The sequence below is a fragment of the Hemicordylus capensis genome, chromosome 5 (assembly GCF_027244095.1).
Source record: "Hemicordylus capensis ecotype Gifberg chromosome 5, rHemCap1.1.pri, whole genome shotgun sequence".
Lineage (NCBI taxonomy): Eukaryota > Metazoa > Chordata > Lepidosauria > Squamata > Cordylidae > Hemicordylus > Hemicordylus capensis.
In genome coordinates this window covers 206048218-206072164 of record NC_069661.1, presented here as the reverse complement: position 1 = coordinate 206072164, position 23947 = coordinate 206048218, and the positions used below count along the sequence as shown (strand labels likewise).

The window sequence follows — 23947 nt, the reverse complement described above, 5'->3', positions numbered from 1 at the left end:
TATTCTTTGCATGTGGCGAGGAATGGCCAGGTAGGCTATCTGGATAAATGTTTAAGTTGAATAAATCCTATATTCATGTTGATCAGTAGAGCTTTCTCTCTTATGTGCTAATACTGCAGGGCAGAGCATTAAAAAATATGGCCTCTCCTCTGGTAGTATAATCCAGCATCTTATCACATGAGTCTACCACCTCATTTTGTATGATGTCAATGACTCTAACCTCATGGTCTGAATATTACGAAATTGCCCCTTTACAGACCATGGTGCCATGCCCAACAATTTTTTTAAGTGACTCTGCTTGCAAGCCATTGGTGGGAATTATTCTGCAGTCAGGGTTGGTAACAATTAAAAAAATCTCAAATCCAGCATCAGTAAGTGGATAAACTCCCAGTTTAGCAAAGATACCCTAGTGGTACAAGCAAGCTCAGCCTTAAAAAGTTAGTGTACAGTTGTCTCCTGCCTATTTTCTTTTTTACACAAATGTACCCAATCGAGGGTGGGGAAGATTCAAATAAATTCAGCTGTTTGCAAAACTTTGTTTATGTATTGGCATTTATAGACCACTTTTCAATCCAACATGGACCATCAGAAGTACATTATTTGCTCCCACATTTCATTTTCTTTGTTCTTTGACTTCTGAGTAATAATATTAATTATTATTATTGTTGTTGTTGTTGTTCTTGTTGTTGTTATTTTATTAACATTTGCAATCTAAGTAGGTGGCATAGTGTTACTGACATATCCATCTCCATTTCACAGATGAAAGCAGGTATTATTTTGTGTGCTTCTAATATCTCGGTTCTTGCAACAATTATTACTGTGTGATCACCCCAAGCCAAAATGTATAGCTAAAAACCCCTTCACCTATTACACACTATACCGATGTACTCTAGAATAGATTGCCCTTTTCTGATTTGAAAACAACAATGGTATTCTTTTGGTTAAACACAGCACAGAAAACATAGTTACCCTACACAATGTTATCAATAGCTCGAAATCATCCAAGCTTGTGAAAGCACAAGCTGTGTGCTACATGACAGCTTCGTGTTAATGCATATAGATTTACTTGTGTGCGCACTAGAAACAAGATACATCTCAGGTATTTAACCCAGGGCTGAAATCTGAAGAAATGCAACTCTAGCAATTCACACTAACACAGATTTCCAAATACAGGAGCAGTGTTTCACCAGCAACAGGCACCACAAAATAAAATCTGTTCTCAGTAAGTAAGGACAGCAGGAGTATATGTGCTGCTCCTATCTACTCTTATGCAAAATGCCCTCATTTAGCTAATAACATCCTTCAACACATTACAGCCTTGTGTCTTAATATCTCCACTTGCCATGTCTTGTTGGAGTCCTGGCTCTGTGGAATGAGCTCTCTTTAGTACATGTTTGATTACTGTCTAACTCGAAGAATCCTAGGTCTGACTAGGATGTAAATAAGGAGCAAAACAAATAGCAGATTTATCTGTGCAGTCAGGATTCAAGCAATCAGTGAGCTGTTTGAGATGCCAGTGAATTCCAGTTGTGTTTTCTTGCTACGGTTTAGACCTTCATTGCAGGGCAAACTGCGGCTCTGAAGAAGTCTCTCATTGCCCTAATTATACTGCAAGCTTTCAAATCCAGAGTGAGTTAATTACATTCCACAAGAGGCTCACCCAATCAGCCCGAGCCACTGAAGTAAACTGACAGCCACAGAATAGTATCTTCTGCAAACGCTGGGAAATGAAACTTGTTTTACCTGTATGCCTACTTCGAGGAATTTATTTCACTTTCACTGCTCTCACTTGCGTGCCAAAATAATGTTACAGAATCATGGAACTGAAGGGGTCCTTTTAGGCCATATCCATCCCCAGCTCAGGATTCCTCCAGAGGCTGTTGCTGGTGTCTCTCTTATGTTTATTTTTTAGATTGTCGGCCCTTTGGGAACAGGGAGCCATTTTATTTATATATATGTAAATTGCTTTGGGAACTTTGGTTGAAAAGTAGTATATAAATATTTGTTATAAATAAACTGCATGCTCAATGCAGGAAATCCGAAGAGAACCGCCCTGAGCCATTTTTGGAAGGGTGGTATATAAATCTAATTAATTAATTAATTTTAATTTTAAAAATCCAGAGCTAAAGTGGCTGTTGACTGTGAAACTCCCTGAGCTATTTCTGAATGGGCAGTATATAAATTACTTAAATGAAGTATTCCCAAGAGCTCGGCAGTCCAGCCTCTGCCTGAAGACCCCCCCAGTAAAGAAACTCTTGCCCAAGTAACTGATTCCAGAGTTGAACTGTTCTTATTGTTTCTCCTAAATCTCTCCTTCTGTAACTTAAGCCCATTAGATCTGGTCCTGCCCTCTAGGGCAGCATAGAACAACTCTGTGCCTTCTTTTATGGGACGGTCCTTCCGGTATTTGAAGAGGGCTATTATGCCCCTCTTCTCCAGGCTAAAAAGACCCAGCTCCTTCAGCTTTTCCTCAGAGAAGTTGGTTTCCAGAGCCCTGACCACTTTTGCTGCCTTCCTCTGAGCCACTTCCGAATTATCTATAGAAACACAGTGCTCAGAACTGGACACAGTGGTCCACCTGTTGTGCTGTGTTGGGAGGGTGAAACCAATCCACCTGCGCTGCTGCAGGCCTCAGTGGATTCACTACACTGCTGCAGAACTGCAGTAAAGCTCCAGCAGTTCAGGGTGCCAATCCATAGAATAGCCCACCCACACACCAGCAGCACTAGTTAGATCAGAAACACATCCGCTGATGTATTTCTGATCTAACTAGTGCTTCCAGAGCACAGGCAGGCTATTTGAAGTCTTTATAATCTTGCCAAAATATCCCACACTGCTGGGCATTTACTGCAAGCCTGCAGCAGAACAGGTGAATCCAACAAGAGCCCGCAACCGTAGAGGTGGATCGACTCCACCCTCCTAATGCTGAGCAACAGGTGTGTCAGTATTCCAGATGAGGTATAACTAATGTGAAATAAAGTGAAATTATTATTTTTCATGGCTTGGAAAATATGGTTCAAATAATGCTGCCTAAAACCACCTTATTTGCAGTTATGTCACATTATGGGCTCATTTTCAGTTTGTGATCAGTTGCAACCCCAAAATCCTTTTCAGATGTGCCACTGACCAGCCAGATGCATTTTGATTTTTGATATATATATATTTTAACATTTATATTCCGCTCTTCCTCCAAGGAGCCCAGAGCGGTGTACATAATTAAGTTTCTCCTCACAACAACCCTGTGAAGTAGGTTAAGCTGAGAGAGAAGTGACTGGCCCAGAATCACACAGCAAGTATCATGGCTGAATGGGAATTCGAACTCAGGTCTCCCGGGTCCTAGTCCAGCACTCTAACCATTACACCACGCTGGTTCAATTCTCTGTAACAGCACCTGCATCCTTTTTGAGAACAAAGGGCTTCTGTAGGAAATCAACAAGCTGCACCGCACTTATCAATTCCTCACCCCCTAATCGTTGGTATTTAAGTAGGAGGAGAACTATTTTTGGAAGACCAAGAGTAGAAGTTTGGAAGAAGCAAGGCTTTATAACTTTGGATTCCCTTTTCTTCTTTACTCGGTATATGAGTGAATTGTTGCATTTTACATACTACACCAACTTTTAGCCTAAGAAAAATAAGCTCAGAAGATCACCTGGCATTAGGGATGGGCACGGACCACAGAGGCATGGTCCAACGCTGGTGCCTTGCTTTAAGGGCAGCGGGGTTGTACTTACCCCTCCCGCCGCTTTCCCCCCTCCAGCGCTCCATTTGTCAGTGAAATTTTTGGGGCAGCAGCGTTCCTCCTGCCACCCCTGCCCCCTTGTTGACCAGTAAAAGTGGAAGTAACTCAGTGGCGGGTGCATGCGCAGAAGTTACTTCCGCTTTTACCGGTCAACAAGGAGGCGGGGGCAGCAGGGAGGAGTAAGTACAACCTCCCCGCTCTTAAAGCGAGACACACACACCCGGTGTCGGACCGCCAGACTGGGCCACTTGTGAACTGGTTCGCAGGCCTCTAACATGACCTGCGGACCAGTTTGTGCACATCCCTACCTGGCATTATGTATGCGTCCGTGTGTGTGTCCACTCACCTCAACAACCTTGTAATGCCCAGACCAACACAAACCAAATTGGGTACAGTTGTAGGGGCACCTAAGTGGCATAGTTTGTGATGATGTCACCCACCTCAATTCAAAATGAAGGGCATGTGAACATTTGAGCCACAAGTGGGCTAACTTGTGAACTGCCTAACCAATCTGAACCAAATTTTGTACAGTTGTAGGGACACATAGGGCCATCTCAGTTCTGTAGTTTGTGATGATGTCATCAGCCCTATTCAAGATGGCGGACGCATAAATGTTTGAGACACAAGTGGGCTAACTTGTGAAGATGGTAATCATCAATTAAGATAATAGTGAAAGGAAAGTGGGCAGATTAGTTCTTACCAGAACAATTTGTTTCTAATAAAATGATGGTTTGGATGATTCTTCGATGATTATACAAAGCCACAAAAAGAACTATACTCAGTTCTCAGCTGCCTTAATAAAAATAAACCCTCCTTACACTCTGTTGTAGTCATATTTTGGAGATCACCTATCAAAATGAGGTTCTTTCCTGAATAGGAGGGCAATACTTGTTCCCCTGCCCCATCACTCCTGTTCTGTGAGAGGCTATTCACATGATGGGACAAAAGTGGGCTAGGCGCCACTAGCCTGATTTCGTCCCATCGTGAGAACCACCAGGCTCAGCTGCGAGCCCGGTGGTTTTTAAGTAGGTCACCCGCTTACCGGTAACTAGCCCTCCCCTAAGCCCGGGTCAGCAAAGCGAGCGCTCCAGAAACCCGGGCTTCCCGATCGTGAGTTGTTGCGGCATGGCTACTTATGAGCAGACCTCCGGCCAGGAGGCTGAAAAGCAGCCTCCCGGTTCAGAGGTCTCTCCAGCATGCCCTGCGCACTCACGCAGGGCATGCTGGAGCTTCCAGGGGCCACGTGGCCCCCAAGCTCCCCAGCCCCGGTCGCTCCATGATGGAGCCGGCGGTTGTGTGGGTGGCTGCCAGAGCAGACTGCTGCTCGTGTGCGGGGAGAGCAGGCTAAGCCTGCTCTCCCTGCAAACCCCCTAGAGGCTCTTCTCACTAATCGTGAGAAGAGCCTCTGAGTCTTTTAAGATAAACTAGAATGGGTTTGGAGGGGGGACAGCAACAAAAATGGCAAGGAGTCTGAAAACCAAGTCCTATGATCAATAATTGAAGGAGCTATTAGGTGTGTTTAATCTGGAGAAGAGAAGACTAAGGTGGGATGATATAGGTGTCATATAGGTTCTCTGCTGCTCCTGAGGGCAGGACAAAAAAACCAATAAGCTGAATTACAAGGAAGCAAATTCAGGATAGAGATTTGGAAGAATCCCCTCACTGTAAGAGCTGTTTGACAGTGAAACAGTCTGCCTAGTGCAGCAGTGGGCTCTCCTTCACTGCAGGTTTCCCAACAGAGGCTGAACTACCATTTGTCAGGGATGCTGTTGCAGTTTCCTGCACTGAGCAAAGGTCCTTCCCAGCTAGACAATTCTATTATTAGCCTCCTCCTTAAGAGGCAGGACTATACCTCTAAGCCCCAGATGCTACTGCCTTCATGGCTTGTTTATAAGCTCCCAAATGCAATTTCTTGGAAACGGAATTATGTAGTTGGGTTGCTCTTATGACAGTCATGGGGGTACTGTTTAGGGTTGGACAGGAAAGGAGGGGACCTGGATGCAATCTCACAAACAGATGGAAGAGCTGACCATTTTGTATAAGTGGTGTGTGTGGACCTGATCCAAAAAGGATCACTGTGCATGTAGTTCCAGCTGTTGGGAGTTGTCAGTCTCACACAACATACCTTTGCAAAAGCAAGCAGAGAAGGAGATGCTCTTATTTAGCTCCCTGTTGAAATCAGAGCATCTCCTTCTCTGCTTGCTTTTAGGAAGACCCTCAACACACTCCCGTTTTCCCAGGCTTTTAACTGAAATCTAAATGTTAATGTTTTTATGTACTAAGGCTGTTTTTATCTGTTTTATGAATTTTATGAGTTTTATATTGTGTTAACATTTGTTATGTTTTTACACCACCTCTATATCAGGCAGTATAGAAATATGATCAATCAATCAATACGTAGAATGCACCTAGCAAAGCAATCAGTAACCTCATTTCTCCATCCCCAAGAGGAGTGTGTTGGCCAGAGGATAGTTGGATTCATGTTCCTTCTTGGCCAGGGAGTCATAGAACTAACATTCATTGCTTCGCAGCCTTGGGTTCCTCCCCACATACCCCAACACACACACTTGTAAAATTGGGACAACTGTGGCACAGGGCCCACATGAGATGGGAGCTGGAGTGTCATATCAATTCTTTTAAGTCCAGCCCCTTTATGTAAGCGACATGCACACAGGGCCGGCCCAAGGATTGCTGGCATTCTGGGCGAAACCTGGCTTTGATGCCTTTGCCCACATGGGCGAATGTCTCCTGTCTGTGTTGGGTAGGCAGTCCCCATTCTCCGAGTGGGTGGTCACTGTTGCCCTCTCACCTGCCCCCTTGCTGTCCTCACCACTCTGCTGCCGTTGCCAACTGCTCCTGCCACCACCAGCCTGCTGCAAAGTGCTCTAATGATGTTGCCGCACAATGCAGCAACGTGATTACAACACGCCACAGGAGGTCGGGTGCCCAGAAATTGAGTCAGAGGAGCTAAGGCCTCCTCCCTAACTTACCTCCCTGCGACTCCACCGCCCAGCACCAATCCTGGAAGTAAAATAGGTTAGAATGGGTTCTCACACCTGGGTACACAGATGGACTACAACTCCCATCATCCCCAGTAATTATGGGAGTTGTAGTCCTACAACATCTGGGGACCCAAGCTTGAGAAACCCTGGATTAGAAGAAAAGTGCCAGGTGCAATGGTTCCGCTTCTCTCAGCCATGTGCCCCTTTTGATGTTGACATTGGACCCCGCACTCATCCCGAGCGTCATACATGCACATAGAAGACACATGGATAAGTGTGGCTATTTCCACAACTGCAATGCTGCAGCACAAACATAAACCTCACTTTCATTCATTTTGCCTTTCCACAGTAAGTACTCTCCTTAACTGCATGCAAGGGTTCCCACCTTGAGTCCCCAGCTGTTGGTGAACTACAACTGCCATAATCCTTCAGCTACTGTGGCTGGGGATGATAGAAGTTATGCTCCAACAACATCTGGGGACCAAAGGTGGAAAACCCTGGACATGGGCAAGGAGAAGATGGTTATGCATTCTTTATAAACAAAAAGCCCTCTTAGTCAACTTTTTAAAAATATGTCTTCAAAAGGGAACAAAAACATCTCAAACTGTGAGTCTGGACTTTTGAAAAAAGGGAAAATAGGCTCTCTCTAGAATCTGAAAGCCCCACTCTTGTCAAGATTTGAAAATAATCTAATTGCACCCAGAAGTAAGTGTTTGGTAAGCTCTGTCAAAAAAGGATGCTTAGGTTTCTGTGCTATGCCCATTGACATATTCTCCTAGCTCCAAATATATATTTAGAATAAGAAAGGCTCTGCTTTGCCCTCAAAAACACCCTTGCTCAGGTAAAGTGTTACCTGTAAGGATAGAAGAGAGCTGACAAGCCTCCGTGAGCCTTTTTCTGCAGTGAAATTCTTGGGGAGTTGGATGAGGTTCAAGTTCAGCTGCTGTTGCCACTTCTTGTTTAGTTCTCAGGAATAACACTTTTCCTATGCTAACAGATTTGTCATCTTGGCCTTTCTTTGAACCACACATTAGTCAAATAAGGCCCCTTGATGTGACGGATCTGGATCCCCTTTTCAATTCCAGTTACCACTAATGGTTGCTGGATGCACTTGGCTCTCACTACGGGGCAAGTCTAGGATGCTTCTATCTGATCCTAGCTGGGTCTCTCTAATCAAGTGTGCAAAATTATGAAATGCTAAAAATACGAGAGTTCATATCAGGCGAAAGAAAGCCCTAGGACTGCTGTGAAGAAGGTCATGTCCTAAGCAAGAAGAGCTGGTGTAGCTGAGTGGAGATACATAAAGAAATTGATCCCTTGTGTTTTCTGGGCATTTGCAGCTGTGCAGGAGTAGTCAATCCAGAAGTTTGGGAATTGGCTTGGAAAAGGTATCATTCCCTGAATATAATCCATACTTCTATCCTGTTTCTCTACCCACCCCACCCCCATCATTTGCAAGCATATTCGATTCAGGATTGTTACAGTATCACTACAAGAAGCTGGAACAAACTGTGAGAGGGCAAGCATACACCCCTCCCTCCCTGTATCAGAATTTGGAACCATCACTGACCCGTTTTTAATTAACTTCTTATTGATAAACTCTCTCCTATTCAGGCCAACCTAGGTGCCACAATTATTGCAGAGTCTAGTGTGGAGGTGTCCAACAACTCCTCTTATATGGTTAGATTGAATCAGTTTCAGTCTGTGGCTTGTGAGGATGTGGACAAGCTGCTTGGAGCGGTGCAGCTTGCCACCTATCCTCTTGACCCTTGTCCAACATAACACATACTGTCCAGTAGAGGGGTTGCTGAAGAGGACCTAGCGGATATTATAAATGCTTCTCTGAGGGACAGCAAGATGTCTTCCTGTCTTAAAGAGGCAGTTATTAGACCTCTTCTGAAGAGGCCTGCGTTGGAACCCTGAGAATTAAACAATTATAGGCCTGTCTCCAAGCTTCCATGGTTGGGCAAGGGAATTGGAAGAGTGGTGGCCGCTCCAACTCCAGGCAGTCCTGGAAGAAAGAGATTATCTAGACCAGGGCTACACAACTGTGGTTCTCCAGCTTTTGGACTCCAACACTCATAAGCCTCAGCCACAGTGGCCAATAGCCAGGGATTATGGGAGGTGTAGGCCAACCGCTGCAGGAGGGCCCTAGTTGTAGAGCCCTGGTTTAAACCCATTTCAAATTGTTTTTTTAGATTAGCTATGAGGTGGAGACCGCCTTGGTTGGCCTGATAGATGATCTCTAACTGGGAACAGACCGGCAGGGGAGAGGTATTACTCTGTTGGTCCTTTTGGATCTCTCAATGGCGTTCAGTACCATTGACCATAGTATCCTTCTGGATTCTCTGAGAGAGTTCAGAATGGTAGGCACTGATTTACAGTGGTTCCGCTCCTATCTCTCAGGCAGATTCCAGATGGTGTCAATTGGATATTGTTGCTCTTTAAAACAAGAGCTTTTGTATGGCATTCCACAGGGCTCCATTCTGTCTTCAGTGCCTTTTACATGAAACCACTGGAGAGATCATCAGAAGCTTGGGTGCAGGGTGTTATCAGTATGTTGATGACACCCAATTTTTTTTTTCTTTCTGTCAGCTTCATCAGGAAAAGGCATAACTTTCCTAAATGCCTGCATTAAATACATGGGCATGCTTTTTCACACTTCTGAGGGAAAGAAGACCCAGATTGAATATGGGGCTCACTCAGCACAAAGAAGTGTGGCTGCTATTCTAAAGTAATTTTGTACTAGAGGAGGATATTATGTTCCCATGGACATCAAACTTTTTAAGGCCAAATCTCTATAACAGCTTCTCTATGGAGCCCAGTTGGGCCCCCAAGGTCAACTGTGCCCCGTTAAGACTATCCAATCAAAAAATTTCAAGTTCTGCTGGTGGCTAGGTGTGTTCCCAATGCAACTTTGCATTTGGAGGCAGGGTTGCAGACAGCAGAATCTTGTGTCAGGACTCTTGGCCTTAATTATTGGCTGAAAATCTTTTTTTCCCCTCTGAAGGACTGGACCCCTCTAACATTGATAGACAGTTTTCAATCATCATAGAAACAATCCTTGATGGGAAAGCTCTTAATGTATGGGCTTTCACCTGTAATCTTGATGTCTATGAGCTATGAAGGGGCCAGAAATATGTTGAAACAGTGTATATTAGATATAGCACATCAACAAGATCTTGGGCTAGATTAAGTCATGGCAACTGACTTAATTGTCGGTTGTGTGTACAACCGGCTGTGTGTACCCAGCTGAGTATTTACTTATGCTAGAAGTACCTAAACACTGGAGACTGTTCTCTACGGCTAGATTTAATGTGCTTCCATTGGCACTTTTGGAGGGCAGTTTTCATAAAGTGCCATACAGCAAACGTGTCTGCCCCTGTGGTGTAGGAAGGGTCTACCCTAGAGACAGTAGGACATGTGTTGATAGACTGCAATTTCTACAACCAACTTCACAGCAAGCTAATTAACCTATTTCTCTCACAGGTTGATCAGAAGAATTTTGTGTGTGATTTTTATTATCAGATAAGGAACCAGAAATACTTGCACTATGGCTAGCAGAGTGCATTGTGAATTAACAAAGGACTCCTCCAATTTATATTTGGGTGAACTGAGCAACGATAAACTATTGAATTTAATTGGTATCTGTGCACTTTCTGTTTCAATTGACTATATTTTATTCTATCATTTTTGTGATACAAGTTCTTTAATGTTATACTGCCATTACATATTATAGTGTTATATAGATAATTTATATTCTCTACTGTTACATCACATCTGGTGTTACTATATCTGGTGTTACTACTATTTTATATTACATCTGGTCAAAGAATGTAATAAAGGATTTACTTACTTACTTGCCTGCCTGGAGATGGTAATGGGCTGGATGAGGGACAACAAACTGAGACTGAATCCAGACAATATGGAGGTATTTATTGTGCGGGACTGGAACTCAGGAGACAATTTTGATCTGCCAGTTCTAGACAGGGTTACACTTCTCCAGAAGGAACAGGTACGCAGTTTGCAGTACTTTTGGATCCATAGTATACCTGGGCTTCCAAAAAGCTTTCAACAAAGTTGCTCATCAAAGACTCTTGAGGAAACTGAAGAGTCATGGGACAAGGGGACAAGTACATGTGTGGATTGCTAACTGGTTGAAGAACAGGAATAGGTTGGTATAAATGGAGAGTTTTCACAATGGAAAGAAGTAAGTGAGGTCCCCCAGGGATCTGTACTGGGACCAGTACTTTTTAATTTATTCATAAATGATCTAGAAGTAGGGGTAAGCAATGAGTTGGCCAAATTTGCAGATGATACCAAACTTTTTTGGGTAGTGAAATCCAAAACAGATTGTGAGGACAAAATGGCAAATGCGGTTCAATGTTGGCAAGTGTAAGGTGATGTACATTTGGACGAAAAACCCCAACTTCAAGTATATGCTGACAGAACTGAGCTATCGGTGACTGACCAGGAGAGGGATCTTGGGGTCGTGGTGGACAGCTTTTTGAAAATGTTGACTCAATGTATAGCAGCTGTGGAAAAGGCCAATTTGATGCTAGAGATCATAAGGAAGGGGACTGAAAATAAAACTGCTAATATTATAATGCCCTTATACAAAACTATGGTGTGCCACACCTGGAGTACTGCATACAATTCTGGTCACCACATCTAAAGAAGGACATTGTAGAACTGGAAAAGGTGCAGAAGAGGGCAACCAACATGATCAGAGGCCTAGAGCACCTTCCTTATGAGGCAAGATTACAACACCTCGGGCTTTTTAGTTTAGAAAAAAGATGACTGCAGGGAGACATGATAGAGGTCTATAAAATCATGCATGGTGTGGAGAAAGTGGACAGAGATAAATTCATCTCTCTCACACATAACATGGAGCCAGCGTGGTATAGTGGCTACAGTGCTGGACTAGGACCGGGGAGACCTGAGTTCTCTGTTGCCAGATTTGACTTTTTTAAAGCCAAATTTTGGGTTATGGCCCATTTGACTCATGAGTATACCCCTGAGGTTCTGGCCACCTCAAATCCCCATTCAGCCATGATACTAGCTGGGTGATTCTGGGCCAGTCACTTCTCTCTCAGCCTAACCTACTTCACAGGGTTGTTGTGAGGAGAAACCTAAGTATGTAGTACACCGCTCTGGGCTCCTTGAAAGAAGAGCGGGACATAAAAATTTAAAAAAATAAAAATAAATTAACACTAGAACTAGGGGTCATCCCATGAAATGGATTGCCACGAAATTTAGAACTGACAAACAGAAGCACTTTTTCACACAATGCATAATCAACTTGTGGAATTATCTGCCACAAGATGTGGTGACAGCCAACAACCTGGATGGCTTTAAGAGGGGTTTGGATAACTTCATGGAGGAGAGGTCTATCAATAGCTACTAGTTGGAGGGCTATAGGCCATCTCTAGCCTCAGAGGCATGATGCCTCTGAATACCAGTTGCAGGGGAGTAAGAGCAGGAGAGAGGGCATGTCCTCTTCAACTCCTGCCTGTAGGCTACCAGTGGCATCTGGTGGGCCACTGTGTGAAACAGGATGCTGGACTAGATGGGCCTTGGGCCTGATCCAGCAGGGCCGTTCTTATGTTCAAACCTCTCTCTGGTGTCTCGGACTGAGGCACTGGCCGGAAGTGCTTTCTATCACTTCTATTGATACAGCAACTGCGCCTATTTCTTGAGACAAATGACCCCAAAGCAGCAATGCATATGCTGGTAACCTCCAGTGCATTAAATTAGTCAACTCTGGAGGTTACCAGCGTATGCACTACAGCTTTGAGGTCATTTATCTCAAGGAGTGGGCTCGGTTGGTGTATGTTCGTGGAGCATTTTGCACCAATTGCAGTTTCCAGACTGCATACATTAAAGTAGCCCAATCCAGAAACTGCAATTGATGCAAAATACAGCAAAATGCTCCAGGTCATCTTGAAGAGACCTTATCACTCATATATTAAAAGAACTGCATTGTCTACCAATATTTTTCTGGGCAAAATACAAAGTGCTGGTTAGAACCTACAAAGCTTTAAAACAGCCTAGCTTCTTTGCTATCAGACCTGCTGCCCATTGAGATCATCCAGAGAGGTTGGTCTGCAGTTGCCATCAGCTCGTCTGGTGGCTACTCAGGGACGGGCCTTCTCCGTTGCCGTCCTGAGGCCTTGGAATGTGCTCCCTGCTGATATAAGAACCTCCCCATCTTTAGTAGCTTTTAAAAAGATCCTCAAGACACAGGCAGTGTCTTTATTCATCCAAGCTTTTAACTACATTTGTAGAGTTGTGGCTTTTTAAAACTGTTGTTCATGTTTTAATTCCTGTCTCAACCTTATGTAATGTATGTTGCAAACTGCCCAGAGACAAATATACTAAACAAACAAACATACATTCTCATGAGTGCATTATACTGTGGGTATGAAGCTTTGCATTAACTGCACTTTATATTGCAAGTTTCCTCCCTTGCAGTGCTTTACACTGTGTGCCATTTAGTTTTTCTTTTGATAATTCCTTCTGCAGCTAGTGACTGTGTACACATACAGTGGAAAAACATGAAATAGATCAGCGGAGGGCTTTGGACCACGGTGGTTTAGTGAGAGTGCCCCCTAGTGTACAGCTTTTTGTGATCACAAGCACACAGTTGCAAAACTTATTTTTGGAGGGCGGAAGGGAGTGGACGCATAAATGCATACGTGCATGCAGTATTGGGGAAGAACAAAGCATGCAAATAACGTCACCAATTTTTACAGAAGTTGGCAACAGAACTCTGACCAGCTCATGACTGTGAGCAAGAGACACCCCTAGACATCCTTGTTAGCATATAGGTGGTGCAGAAGGATTTTTTTTAAAAAAAATAACCAAGTCAAGCCAAAGAATGAAGACAGAGAATAGCAAGACAGCATTGCAAGATGACACAAACTTGAATATTGCAGACAGCATACCACAGCAGTGCTGCTACAGGGACTTGATAAAAGGCAGCCGGCAGACCCTACAAACTGAATGTGTGGGCACCCACCTAAGTGCCATGTTTGGTAGTGAAACTCTGCTGTTCAGTTTGCTCCAGGTGCTTCCCCAATGTAAATCAGCTTTTGCTTCCTGTTAGCTAGCTGCCTGTAAGCACTTTTTCCTGTGTCAGCTACGTGAACTCAGAGGTACCAGTCCAAGGTGATGATGTCAACATCTCTATATCTAAGAGGAGTTCTTCCTTTTGGATAGACATTTCAAGAACATTATCTTGGGCCCAGGTGGTTAAGATACTCTCTTGATCACTGCAGTGATTCTTCTGTGCAACCTCTCATGCCTCTCATTTAAAAGATGTTCTTCCAGCTCCATTCAATACAACCTTTGCTATGGCACATTCTTCCTCTGTGTAATCTCCAGAATTCCTCTTTGACCTTTTTTAATTCGTCTCTTTGTGTGTTTCTCTAGTTATGACACAGAACGTCTGGTATGCAATCCCTTTCATCTCACATTTGTGATAAGTTATCACAGCTATTGTTGTGCAAGCACTTTAGCATACATATTATCCCCAGCAATGACAAGGTCAGGACTTCTCTATGCTCTTTGACTATCAACGGTTTGCATAGTACCCTTTGATCAACGGGCCTCTGAGGGTATACATGTTGTGATGTGTATTGCCTGCCTTTCCAGAAAAAGGAAAGCGAATTTTTCTGGCTAATTCCAGAAAAGCAATCATCCATGCACTGTTTATACCTTTGATGCTTGTCTCACTTTCTAGGGAAAGGAAAAGCATCACTTTTGTTCATCAAATGTTTGTGATTGTTTATTCATAGTGGCTTACATACAGGGAAGCATGCTGCCCATCGAAGAGCAGAGTGCTTGCACTGGTTCCATTAGTCTGCAAAGCCCATCAGTGCTGCTTGGAAAAGCGGGGAACCTCCATGGCTCCTAAGGATTCCATCTGCACTGTAAGACACGTCAGAAGCAGGAGCCATGGAGGCTCTCCGCATTTGCTAGCAGGATCGATGGGCTTTTTGCAGACTCACGGAACCCGCACACACGTCTTGCTCTTCTACAGGCAGCGTGCTGTGCTGTATGAGAGCCACAGACAATGTCTGCTGAATCACAATGGAGTTAAGAAAATAAGACTTCCTGTCGTATTACTACAGCCCTTGATAGCTACCTGGCCACTTGAGAAGAGTGCAATCACCATTAACCTACCTGGAACAAGGTATTTGGTCCTTGCAGCCTGGCAGGACTCAAAGGAGCAACGGGGCTGAGGCTGCTCCAGAAGTGAATACTAGAAAGCAGTGGACTCGGAGTCAACAGCAATCCATTTGGGGTCTGCAAGACAAGTGCTAGAATTTCAACATTTTGTACTTGGAAATGATTTGCTTTCCCTAACAGTAGGAAAGAAACATTATTAAACATGTTATGATTGAATTATCATCTGTATCAATGTATACTGTGCCTTTTCAGTGCAACACATTTAAATATCATCTTTCACAATCAGTCAATTACTCAAATTGCCTTGACTAGTGTTTTGTAGTTTATGAGCCACACCTTGCAGATCCCCCAGGGTTTCTGGGTCAGTACTAACGCAATCCTTTATAGTGGCATTCCCTTGGAAAGGATAGTGTGATCAGAACATAATTGTGATGGAAATACAGATTTGGATCCTACCACTGACAGAAGGGCTGTTTAACACCTTCCATCAGTGCACTGTGTAAGAAAACAAACTCAGCCCAAAGAGGTTGCATTCTATTTGTGCAACAGCTTGTGAAACCTCTTTCACAAGCAGAAGCATGAGAACTGTTATATAAGCTATATGTTATAGCATTCCATTCACTCTTCAAGTGTTTACAGAGCAGTGCTAGTGGCTACTTTGCTTGTGAGGAGGACTTTCTGGATTCCAGAAAGCCTACAGCTGGGATCCAAAGCATCCCAAAAATATGCATGTGTTGTATATATTCTGAAGCCATTCTAAATGTAAACAAATAAGCTATCAGGATTATAACAACAATCATAATTAGTGGGCAAAGGTTTGTGGCTACTAGACCTTTGCTCTAGCATGTATATTGAAAACAAGTACCTATTCATTTGTTGTCATTTGGTCATGATTTTGGCTTTCCCACCAGAATCTACTTGATCTTCTTGAAAATATGTGCAAGACTGAGACCATAAAAAATGCTAAAAAGGTTAACTAGTCACCTCTATTCCTCTTCCGCTTCCCTGCATTTAATATGCAGGTTTTGCCGTTTATTAATACTGCAGACAAATGCTGATGCTTGGTTTTGCTTCATGTAGGACATATCATCACTTTGGAGCAAAAAGTCTTCTCTTAATTAGGAAGTCATTGCACTGTTTGGGAGTGTTCTATTTTTGTCAAGTCACATGCTGTCTGCCCAACGGAGGGAGCAGATCCTTTGTTTTCCAACAAAAAGTAGGTCAAAATCTAGGGACAGTGATGTTGCTCTTTTCCATGGCTTAACCTATTCTTTACCCTCATGTTTATTTTATTTATTTATTATTTATTTAATTAATTTATATCCCGCTCTTCCGCCAAGGAGCCCAGAGCAGTGTACTACATACTTGAATTTCTCCTCACAACAACCCTGTGAAGTAGGTTAGGCTGAGAGAGAAGTGACTGGCCCAGAGTCACCCAGCTAGTATCATGGCTGAATGGGGATTTGAACTCGGGTCTCCCCGGTCCTAGTCCAGCACTCTAACCACTATACCACACTGGCTCTCTGACATGTTTATGTCAGCAAACCTTGGTGTGAGCTTAGAATCTCAGGATAGCTCAGTTCATAGGAACATAGGAAGCTGCCATATACTGAGTCAGACCATTGGTCTATCTAGCTCAGTATTGTCTTCACAAACTGGCAGTACACAATAGTGCATGGTGAATTCAGTATATAGTCTAAGATAAATTATAAATTAACTGGAAACACCAGGCAAGAATTGAGCCAGAGTATTTAAAGAACATGTTCTACCAATGAACTGTAGCCAGCTAAATAGTGCACTGGGGAAGTAACCTAGAGAGCAGGAGGCTGTTGGTTCAAATCCCGGCTGGTGTGTTTCCCAGAATATGGAAAACTCCTATATCAGGCAGCAGCAATATAGGAAGGTACTGAAAAACATCATCTCATACTATGCGGGAGATAGCAATGGTAAACTCCTCCTATATTCTACCAAAGAAAACCACGTGGCTCTGTGGTCGCCAGGAGTCAGCACCGACCCAGTGGCACAACTTTACTTTACCAATGAATTAACGTTCCTTCTTAACCACATGGTTGCCTTACTATATACATCTGGGGATGCAGCTGAGAGACCAGGACTTTGAACAGTCCACTGATGTAAACGTAGATGTCAATTGCCAAATAAAGGCAAAGAAATCTGATATAACATCTTATATTAGAACTACCCGTAACCTTCACTTTTAAATTCTGAATAAGAATCAACATAGTTGCAGGAGGCATGTTTTGCAAAATAAAGGATGTATTTAAATCTTGGGTGACAACTAAGACTTCATGAACAAAGCTTCTTCTAAGAGAGCCCTCAAGTTCTCTAGCAGTCTGGTCCTATCCATATTAGGAGGACATCCCGTTGAGTCAAATGGGTTTACTGCCAAGAGAGAGTGCATAGGATTGCAGCCATAATCTCTCTAAACTAGGCCTGTGTGGATTTTTTGTGTTCACTGATTACTATTTTCAACAGCATGACTCACGAATAAAGCCGATATTTCTGTTGCAAGCAACCCACAGCTCAGAAAGCAACTGTCAGGTCATTTATTTTTAAAAGAACCACAAACTCTCAGGCTTTTGTACCCAAAATATCTGTATTTCTTTTTTTAGTATCATAGAGCAAGCCAATCACTGTTCAGTGATTACTGTTTTACCACATCTTTTGGCATTATCAAAGCTAATCTCTGCACTCCCTAATCAGCAAGGTGGCTAAATCCTATTGTTTAATATGGAATTTAAGGCAAACAGAGGTGAATGCAGGATGAGCTGGACTAGAACTTGAATCCTATTACTATTGCTTCAACACTTATTAGAAGGAGGCACCACAGAACTCAGGGGTATTCGTGTTCCCCAGGGACCGTCAGTTTGCATAATTGATAAAAAGATATTTCCTGTACAAGCTTCCTTCACAGTTTAGCAATTTCCCCACCAAGTTTCATTTAAGTAATTACAAAGTTGCAATAAAAACAACAGCTGACATCCAGACTAATTTACTCAATAGTACTCACTCAGCAGCTACTCTAAAGGATTTTTTAATTTCAATAAGACTTCCATCGAGTAATTTAGTCAGACTGGATTTCTTAAAGTGCTGGTTATACTGAAATCTGACCGGCTTGGAGCAAACTGGCTCTTATACTTTCTTCTTCTCCACTGTTCCGCTACAGGTCTGCCACCCTCCTGCATATATCCATGATTGACTCTTCCTTCCACATTAGAGGTCTGGTTCCCGGGTTACTTTTGAACATCTCAATGTACCTTATACTGAGTCAGACTATCGGCCCAGCACAGCATTATCTACTTAGTTCTGTGGAATTTCACACAGGGCCTTCTCAGCCCTACTGAGAAATGCAAGGGATTGAAGCTTTTACATGCAAACCATGTACAGTACTATATCACTGAGCTACAGCCCTACTGCTGGCCATACATCTTTGATATATAGTGTAACCCAGAGGTGATGCTACATCTGTTTTGTTGTAGTGAATGCCTGAATACTCCCTCCTGTGGTAAGAGCCGATATTTATCCAACCAGAATGTACTGAAAACTGGGATTTACAACTCTTACAAGTGAAATGGTAGATAGTTCCCACTATGCGAACCTCTGTTCAACCAATATATTTGCCATCTAAACACTGACACAGGAACCTGAGAAAGTCGGAAAGTAATACATGAAGTTGTCCTTGACATTAATGTATAGAACTGACAACTATAAAATTCACACCACTGCCATCATTACAAAGTGCTTTCAGCATTAGCTAGCTGTAACCCAGTCATGTTACCTCTGATGGATACCATGTATGATGGATACCATGTATAGACCCTTGTATAGACCCTGATGGATACCATGTATAGACCCAGATGGATACCATGTATAGACCCTTGGCTTCAAGGGACGAATTCGTCTATTTCAAGCTTTCGTTGGGGGAATCCATTTTATCATCTACAACCTAAAAAAACCACCTAAACAGCAGATATTTGGAATATTATCTAAACACAGTAACATCTAGAGATGTGAAGCCTGGGCTTCACAAGAGGGATGGGGAAAGCACATTTCCCCCCAGGGAAAACCTGTCCCCTCACCCCCATTTGCTTCCAGATTTTTTCCAGGTCTTCACATCAGTGTCCCTTAGTCTGGGACAGAAATGCTTGCTCCAGAGTAAAGACTCTTGTTCCAGACTAAGGGCTCCTGTTCCGATGCGACCCTCATCTAAATTGCCCAATCAGCAAGCCTTCGGACAGGAATGAATTAGATCAAACTGGAGCCATGCAATGTCCACTCCTCCTTCCCCTATCTCGATTGTATAATGCATAGTGCTGTGTCTTTCACCCAAAAGTCTGTGACTCCCCCAGCAAACTCTATTCCAGGCCTGTTCAACTTAGCCCGCCCCCAGTGTTTCTGAACTACAACTCCCATAATCCCAAGCCACAGTGACCAATAGCCAGGGATTATGGGAATTGTAGGCCAACATCTGCAGGAAGGCAACAGTTGAGCGGCCCTGCTCTATTCCCTAGGTTAAAATTAACAGTTAATATACAATTGGAGCAAAGGAAGAACACACACAGTTCCACCTTCACCAAATTGCTCATTTGGTGAATGATTGCTTATTGGTCATGATATATTGGAGTGTGTCATTTACAAATGTTCCTATAAAATGCATGTCTTTAAGGACTTCAATTCTGATTGGTTTTTAATTAGTTAAGGCAGCTGAGCTGAATGAAAACCATACACAAAGAACTATCAAAGCCATTTAGTTTCATGTCCACTAAATATATGCTGAAAATAGAAGACAGTAAGATTTAATCTCTCTTGATGTTTGTAAAATCAAGTTCACATCCAGGTTTTTGCACAGTGGAAATATAGATTCTCACGTTCATGCTTATATGAAATAGATGCATAGATCTCTCCACCACTCTCATTTTCAGATGATATGATCTGAGGCCATTCTCAAGACCAGGAAAAAGAGGGTAGGAGGCAGTACAGCCACGGATTTATGTCCATGTGAACCACAGGAATCCCTTCTATCCAGCACGCTCAAATCTGGGTGACCCAGATCCTCTAACCTGCTCTTAACTCAGGTAGGACGAAAAATGAGCCCTCCTACCACTACGTTTTGGTTCATCGGGGTTTGTTTGCCTTTGGTAGTAGGCCTTGGGAAGCAGCAGCCATAATTGTAATAGAGCTCTGTAGCTACAGGGGCTGGAATCTGTGAATATGGCACTCTGCAAAGCACACTCTATGGTCTTTTGCAATGCCTTCAATAGGGCTGGTCCTGCCCCTCTGTGGCCAATCGGGGACAGCTGATGATGTAATGAGGGTTTCCGGTCTCCTGGTAGCACAATACATGCTGGGATAGCTCCTTCAGTCCTAGGAGGACCCTGCTCCCAATTTCTGAAATTGAGTCCACTACTGCCAAGGTCATGTGTGATTCTTATGTGATTCTCAGATCTTATGTGATTCGACTGGATCGGTTTCAGTTCATGACTCCTGAGGATGTGGACAAGCTGCTTGGAGCGGTGAGGCCTACCACTTGTTCTCCTGACCCCTGTCCAACATGGCTTGTTCAATCTAGTATAGAGGTTGTTGTACACAGCCTGGTGGAAATTATAAATGCTTCTCTGAGGGAGGGGAGGATGCCTCCTTGTCTTAAGGAGGCAATCATTAGACCTCTTCTAAAGAAGCCTGCATTAGATCCCTCAGAGTTGAGCAATTATAGGCCAGTTTCCAAACTCCCATGGCTGGGCAAGGTAATTGAAAGGGTGGTGGCCTCTCAGCTCCAGGCGGTCTTGGAGGAAACTGATTATCTAGACCCATTTCAAACTGGTTTTCGGGCGGGCTATGGGGTGGAGACTGCCTTAGTCAGCTTGATGGATGATCTCCAGTTGGGAATTGACAGAGGAAGTGTGATTCTGTTGGTCCTTTTGGATCTCTCGGCGGCTTTCAATACTATCGACCATAGTATCCTTCTGGAACGTCTGAGGGTATTGGAGGTGGGAGGCACTGTTTTACAGTGGTTCTGCTCCTACCTCTCAGATAGATTCTAGATGGTGTCGACTGGAGTTGCTCTTCAAAATCTGAGTTTAAGTCTGGTGTCCCTCAAGGCTCCGTACTTCCTCCAATGCTTTTAAACATCTACATGAAACCGCTGGGAGCGATCATCAGGGGATTTGGAGCTGGGTGTTACCAGTACGCTGATGACACCCAGATCTACTTCTCCATGCCAGCTTCTTCAGGAGCTGGCATATTCCACTAAATGCCTGCCTGGAAGCAGTAATGGGCTGGATGAGGGAGAATAAACTGAAGCTGAATCCAGATAAGATACTTCTGGATTCACACCTCTCCCTGGTTTCTCAGGTTGAGGCGGTGGCCAGGGGTGCTTTCTATCAGCTCTGGCTGATACGCCAGCTGTGCCCGTTTCTCGAGATCAATGACCTCAAAACAGTGGTACATCTGTTGGTAACCTCTATACTTGACTTTTGTAATGCGCTCTATGTGCAGCTGCTTTTGTACACAGTCCGGAAACTTCAGTTGGTTCAGAACGAGACAGCCAGGTGGGCTTTTGGGTCATCTCAGAGAGACCATGTTACTCCTTTACTGATGGAGTTACACTGGCTGCCAATAAGTTTCCGGACATACAAAGTGCTAGTTATAACTTTAAAAGCCCTAAACGGCTTAGGCCCTGGGTATTTAAGAGAGCATCTTCTTCATTACAAGCCCCACCGCCCATTGAGGTCATCTGAGGAGGTCCGTCTCCAGTTTACTGCCAATTCATATGGTGGCTACACAGAGACGGGCCTTCTCGGTCGCTGCCCCGAGATTGTGGAATGCACTCCCTGCTGAGATACGATCCTCCCCATCTCTGGCAAGTTTCAAAAACCACCTGAAAAACCATCTTTTCGCCCAAGCTTTCTCAGCTTCCTAATATTTTTGGGTTTTAATCTCTGGTTTATTTTTAAATTGTTAAATTGTTTTTAAGTTTTTTGTATATGTTTTTAACTGGTTTTATGTTATTGTAAACTGCCCAGAGATGAAAGTTTGGGGCGGTGTACAAATTTGATAGATAGATAGATAGAGTGCACTAAGTATGCAGACCCAAACAGAGATTCTGCTTGTCTGTAGAGACCAGGGTAGGAGCTCTTTACTGCACCCCCACCCCACAAACCAAACCCATGTGAACATGTGAACAGGCTCAGTATCTGTCATCTAAATCATACTCCCAGGTAGTGAGATATTTGCCTCATCATGGAAAACTTTTCTATGCAGTTGATAACCTTTCCCACACAGCTTTTGCTAACTTGTACATTGTCATCAGGCACTGCTTGAACATTTTCAAATGTATATATTCAACCTTGTAGCTAGCAACTTTCTTTAAATCAAAAGGCCCACACACACCGAGGTAGTCAACATTTCTGAACACATGCTGGTTTCTGTGGATGCATCCCAAGGCACTTTTGGAAGCAAGTTCCATTGAATATAGAACATTCTGAAATGTAAGTTCCATTGAATAGGGAACTTACTATGCCATTTAATAAATATGTATAGGATCAGATTATAGATTACTCGATGCTTATTAGGACATGGTCTGAGGGCACATGATGCAGCCACTTTGCTGAAGCTGAGCAAGTCTAGGTCTACTCAGTGCTGGATGGGAGACCATCTGGGAATCCCATGTATGCCGCCTTGAGTTCCATGGGGTAAGAAAGGTGGAATATAAATGGTAAACGTACACATCACTGTAAGAATTCTACTCCAAAACACATGTTCAATAAAACAAAAGGCTCAGCATTGCTGCAATAGCTTCACTAGTATTACACCCATCCAGTGTCAGCTTCATTGGCTACCGGTCCACTTCCGGGCTAGATTCAAGGTGCTGGTATGGACCTTTAAAGCCCTACACGGATTGGGGTTGGGGTTCCCATCAGACCTCATTTGCCCATATGAATCTGCCAGGGCCCTCTGCTCATTATCTCAGACCCTGTTCATGACCCTGCCACTAACAGAGATCCGGTTGGCGGGGACTAGAGACAGGGCCTTTTCGGTTGTGGCCCTTCAGCTTTGGAACACCCTCCCTGAAGAGCTTTGCCATGCTCCCCCCGCCCAGTGTTCTTAAAAAACACCCCAAAACGCACCTTTAAAAGGAGGCTTTTTAATGTTCCATTATAGTTTTGTTATATCTGGTAGATTCTTTAGCTTCTTTAGCTTTTTATAATTTCCAGTTTTAATTTTAACCTAATAATTGTGGTTTTTAATCTGACTTTTAAAAAATTTAGTTAATTTTATTATTTATTGTATCTGTGTCTATCGTTGTGAGCCGCCCTGAGCAGTAGTGCCCTGGAGGGGCAGGGTATAACTATTTTAAATAAATAAATAAATAAATAAATAAAAGCTTCAAGTTAATTACTCCAATAAAAGGACAGTGAAGGAAGAAGGGGATTACAATTGGTTCCCACTCTCCTCTTCCTAAAAACAAAGAGAAAATCCAATGCTCACTAGCACTGTTGACCTCTTTCAGGGCAAGTCTAGAGTACCAGCTTTCTACTCTTAGCAGATGGAAAGCACAAGAAGCAGTAATTGCCTGGGACGAAGTGCAAATGTTTCCCAAGTAAAAACCCATCTGGTGTTCAATGCAAAAGGGAGAGACAGTTGTATGGACACTCAATCTGCCCTTAAGGAGACAGACTTTGTTATTCTGAACACCACAAACCACTTTATGAAAAGAAAGTAGTTTGACCTAAACATGTCATTTCTTATTTAGTTTGAGAAAGGCCATGGTGCCAGAAAAATACAAAATGTAATTAATCTGCTAACAGTCTATCTTGCTCTGACTGAGGTTAGGTTGCCAACTGGCTGGGGCAGGGGGAGGGACGCAATCTGGCCTGCTCTGTGCTTTTCGCAGAAGCTTTATAGGTGGATTTAGCAGGTGTAGCTTTGTGCAGGCCTGGAGATAAAAATCATCACCTGCTAATTGCTGCAGATCAAATGATGGATTGAGGCCCCA

At 43.4% G+C, this 23947-nt stretch overlaps 1 protein-coding gene across 13 annotated transcripts in view; it reads right to left on the bottom strand.

Moving 5' to 3' along the window:
* Positions 1-23947, bottom strand: part of ELK3 (ETS transcription factor ELK3) — a 66558-nt gene that overhangs the window by 5636 nt on the left and 36975 nt on the right. For all 13 annotated transcript variants that reach the window (XM_053253101.1, XM_053253095.1, XM_053253098.1 and 10 more), the window contains one exon: positions 14929-15051. In XM_053253101.1, coding sequence (XP_053109076.1) covers positions 14929-15051 — 123 coding nt within the window. The remainder of the gene's footprint in view (positions 1-14928; positions 15052-23947) is intronic.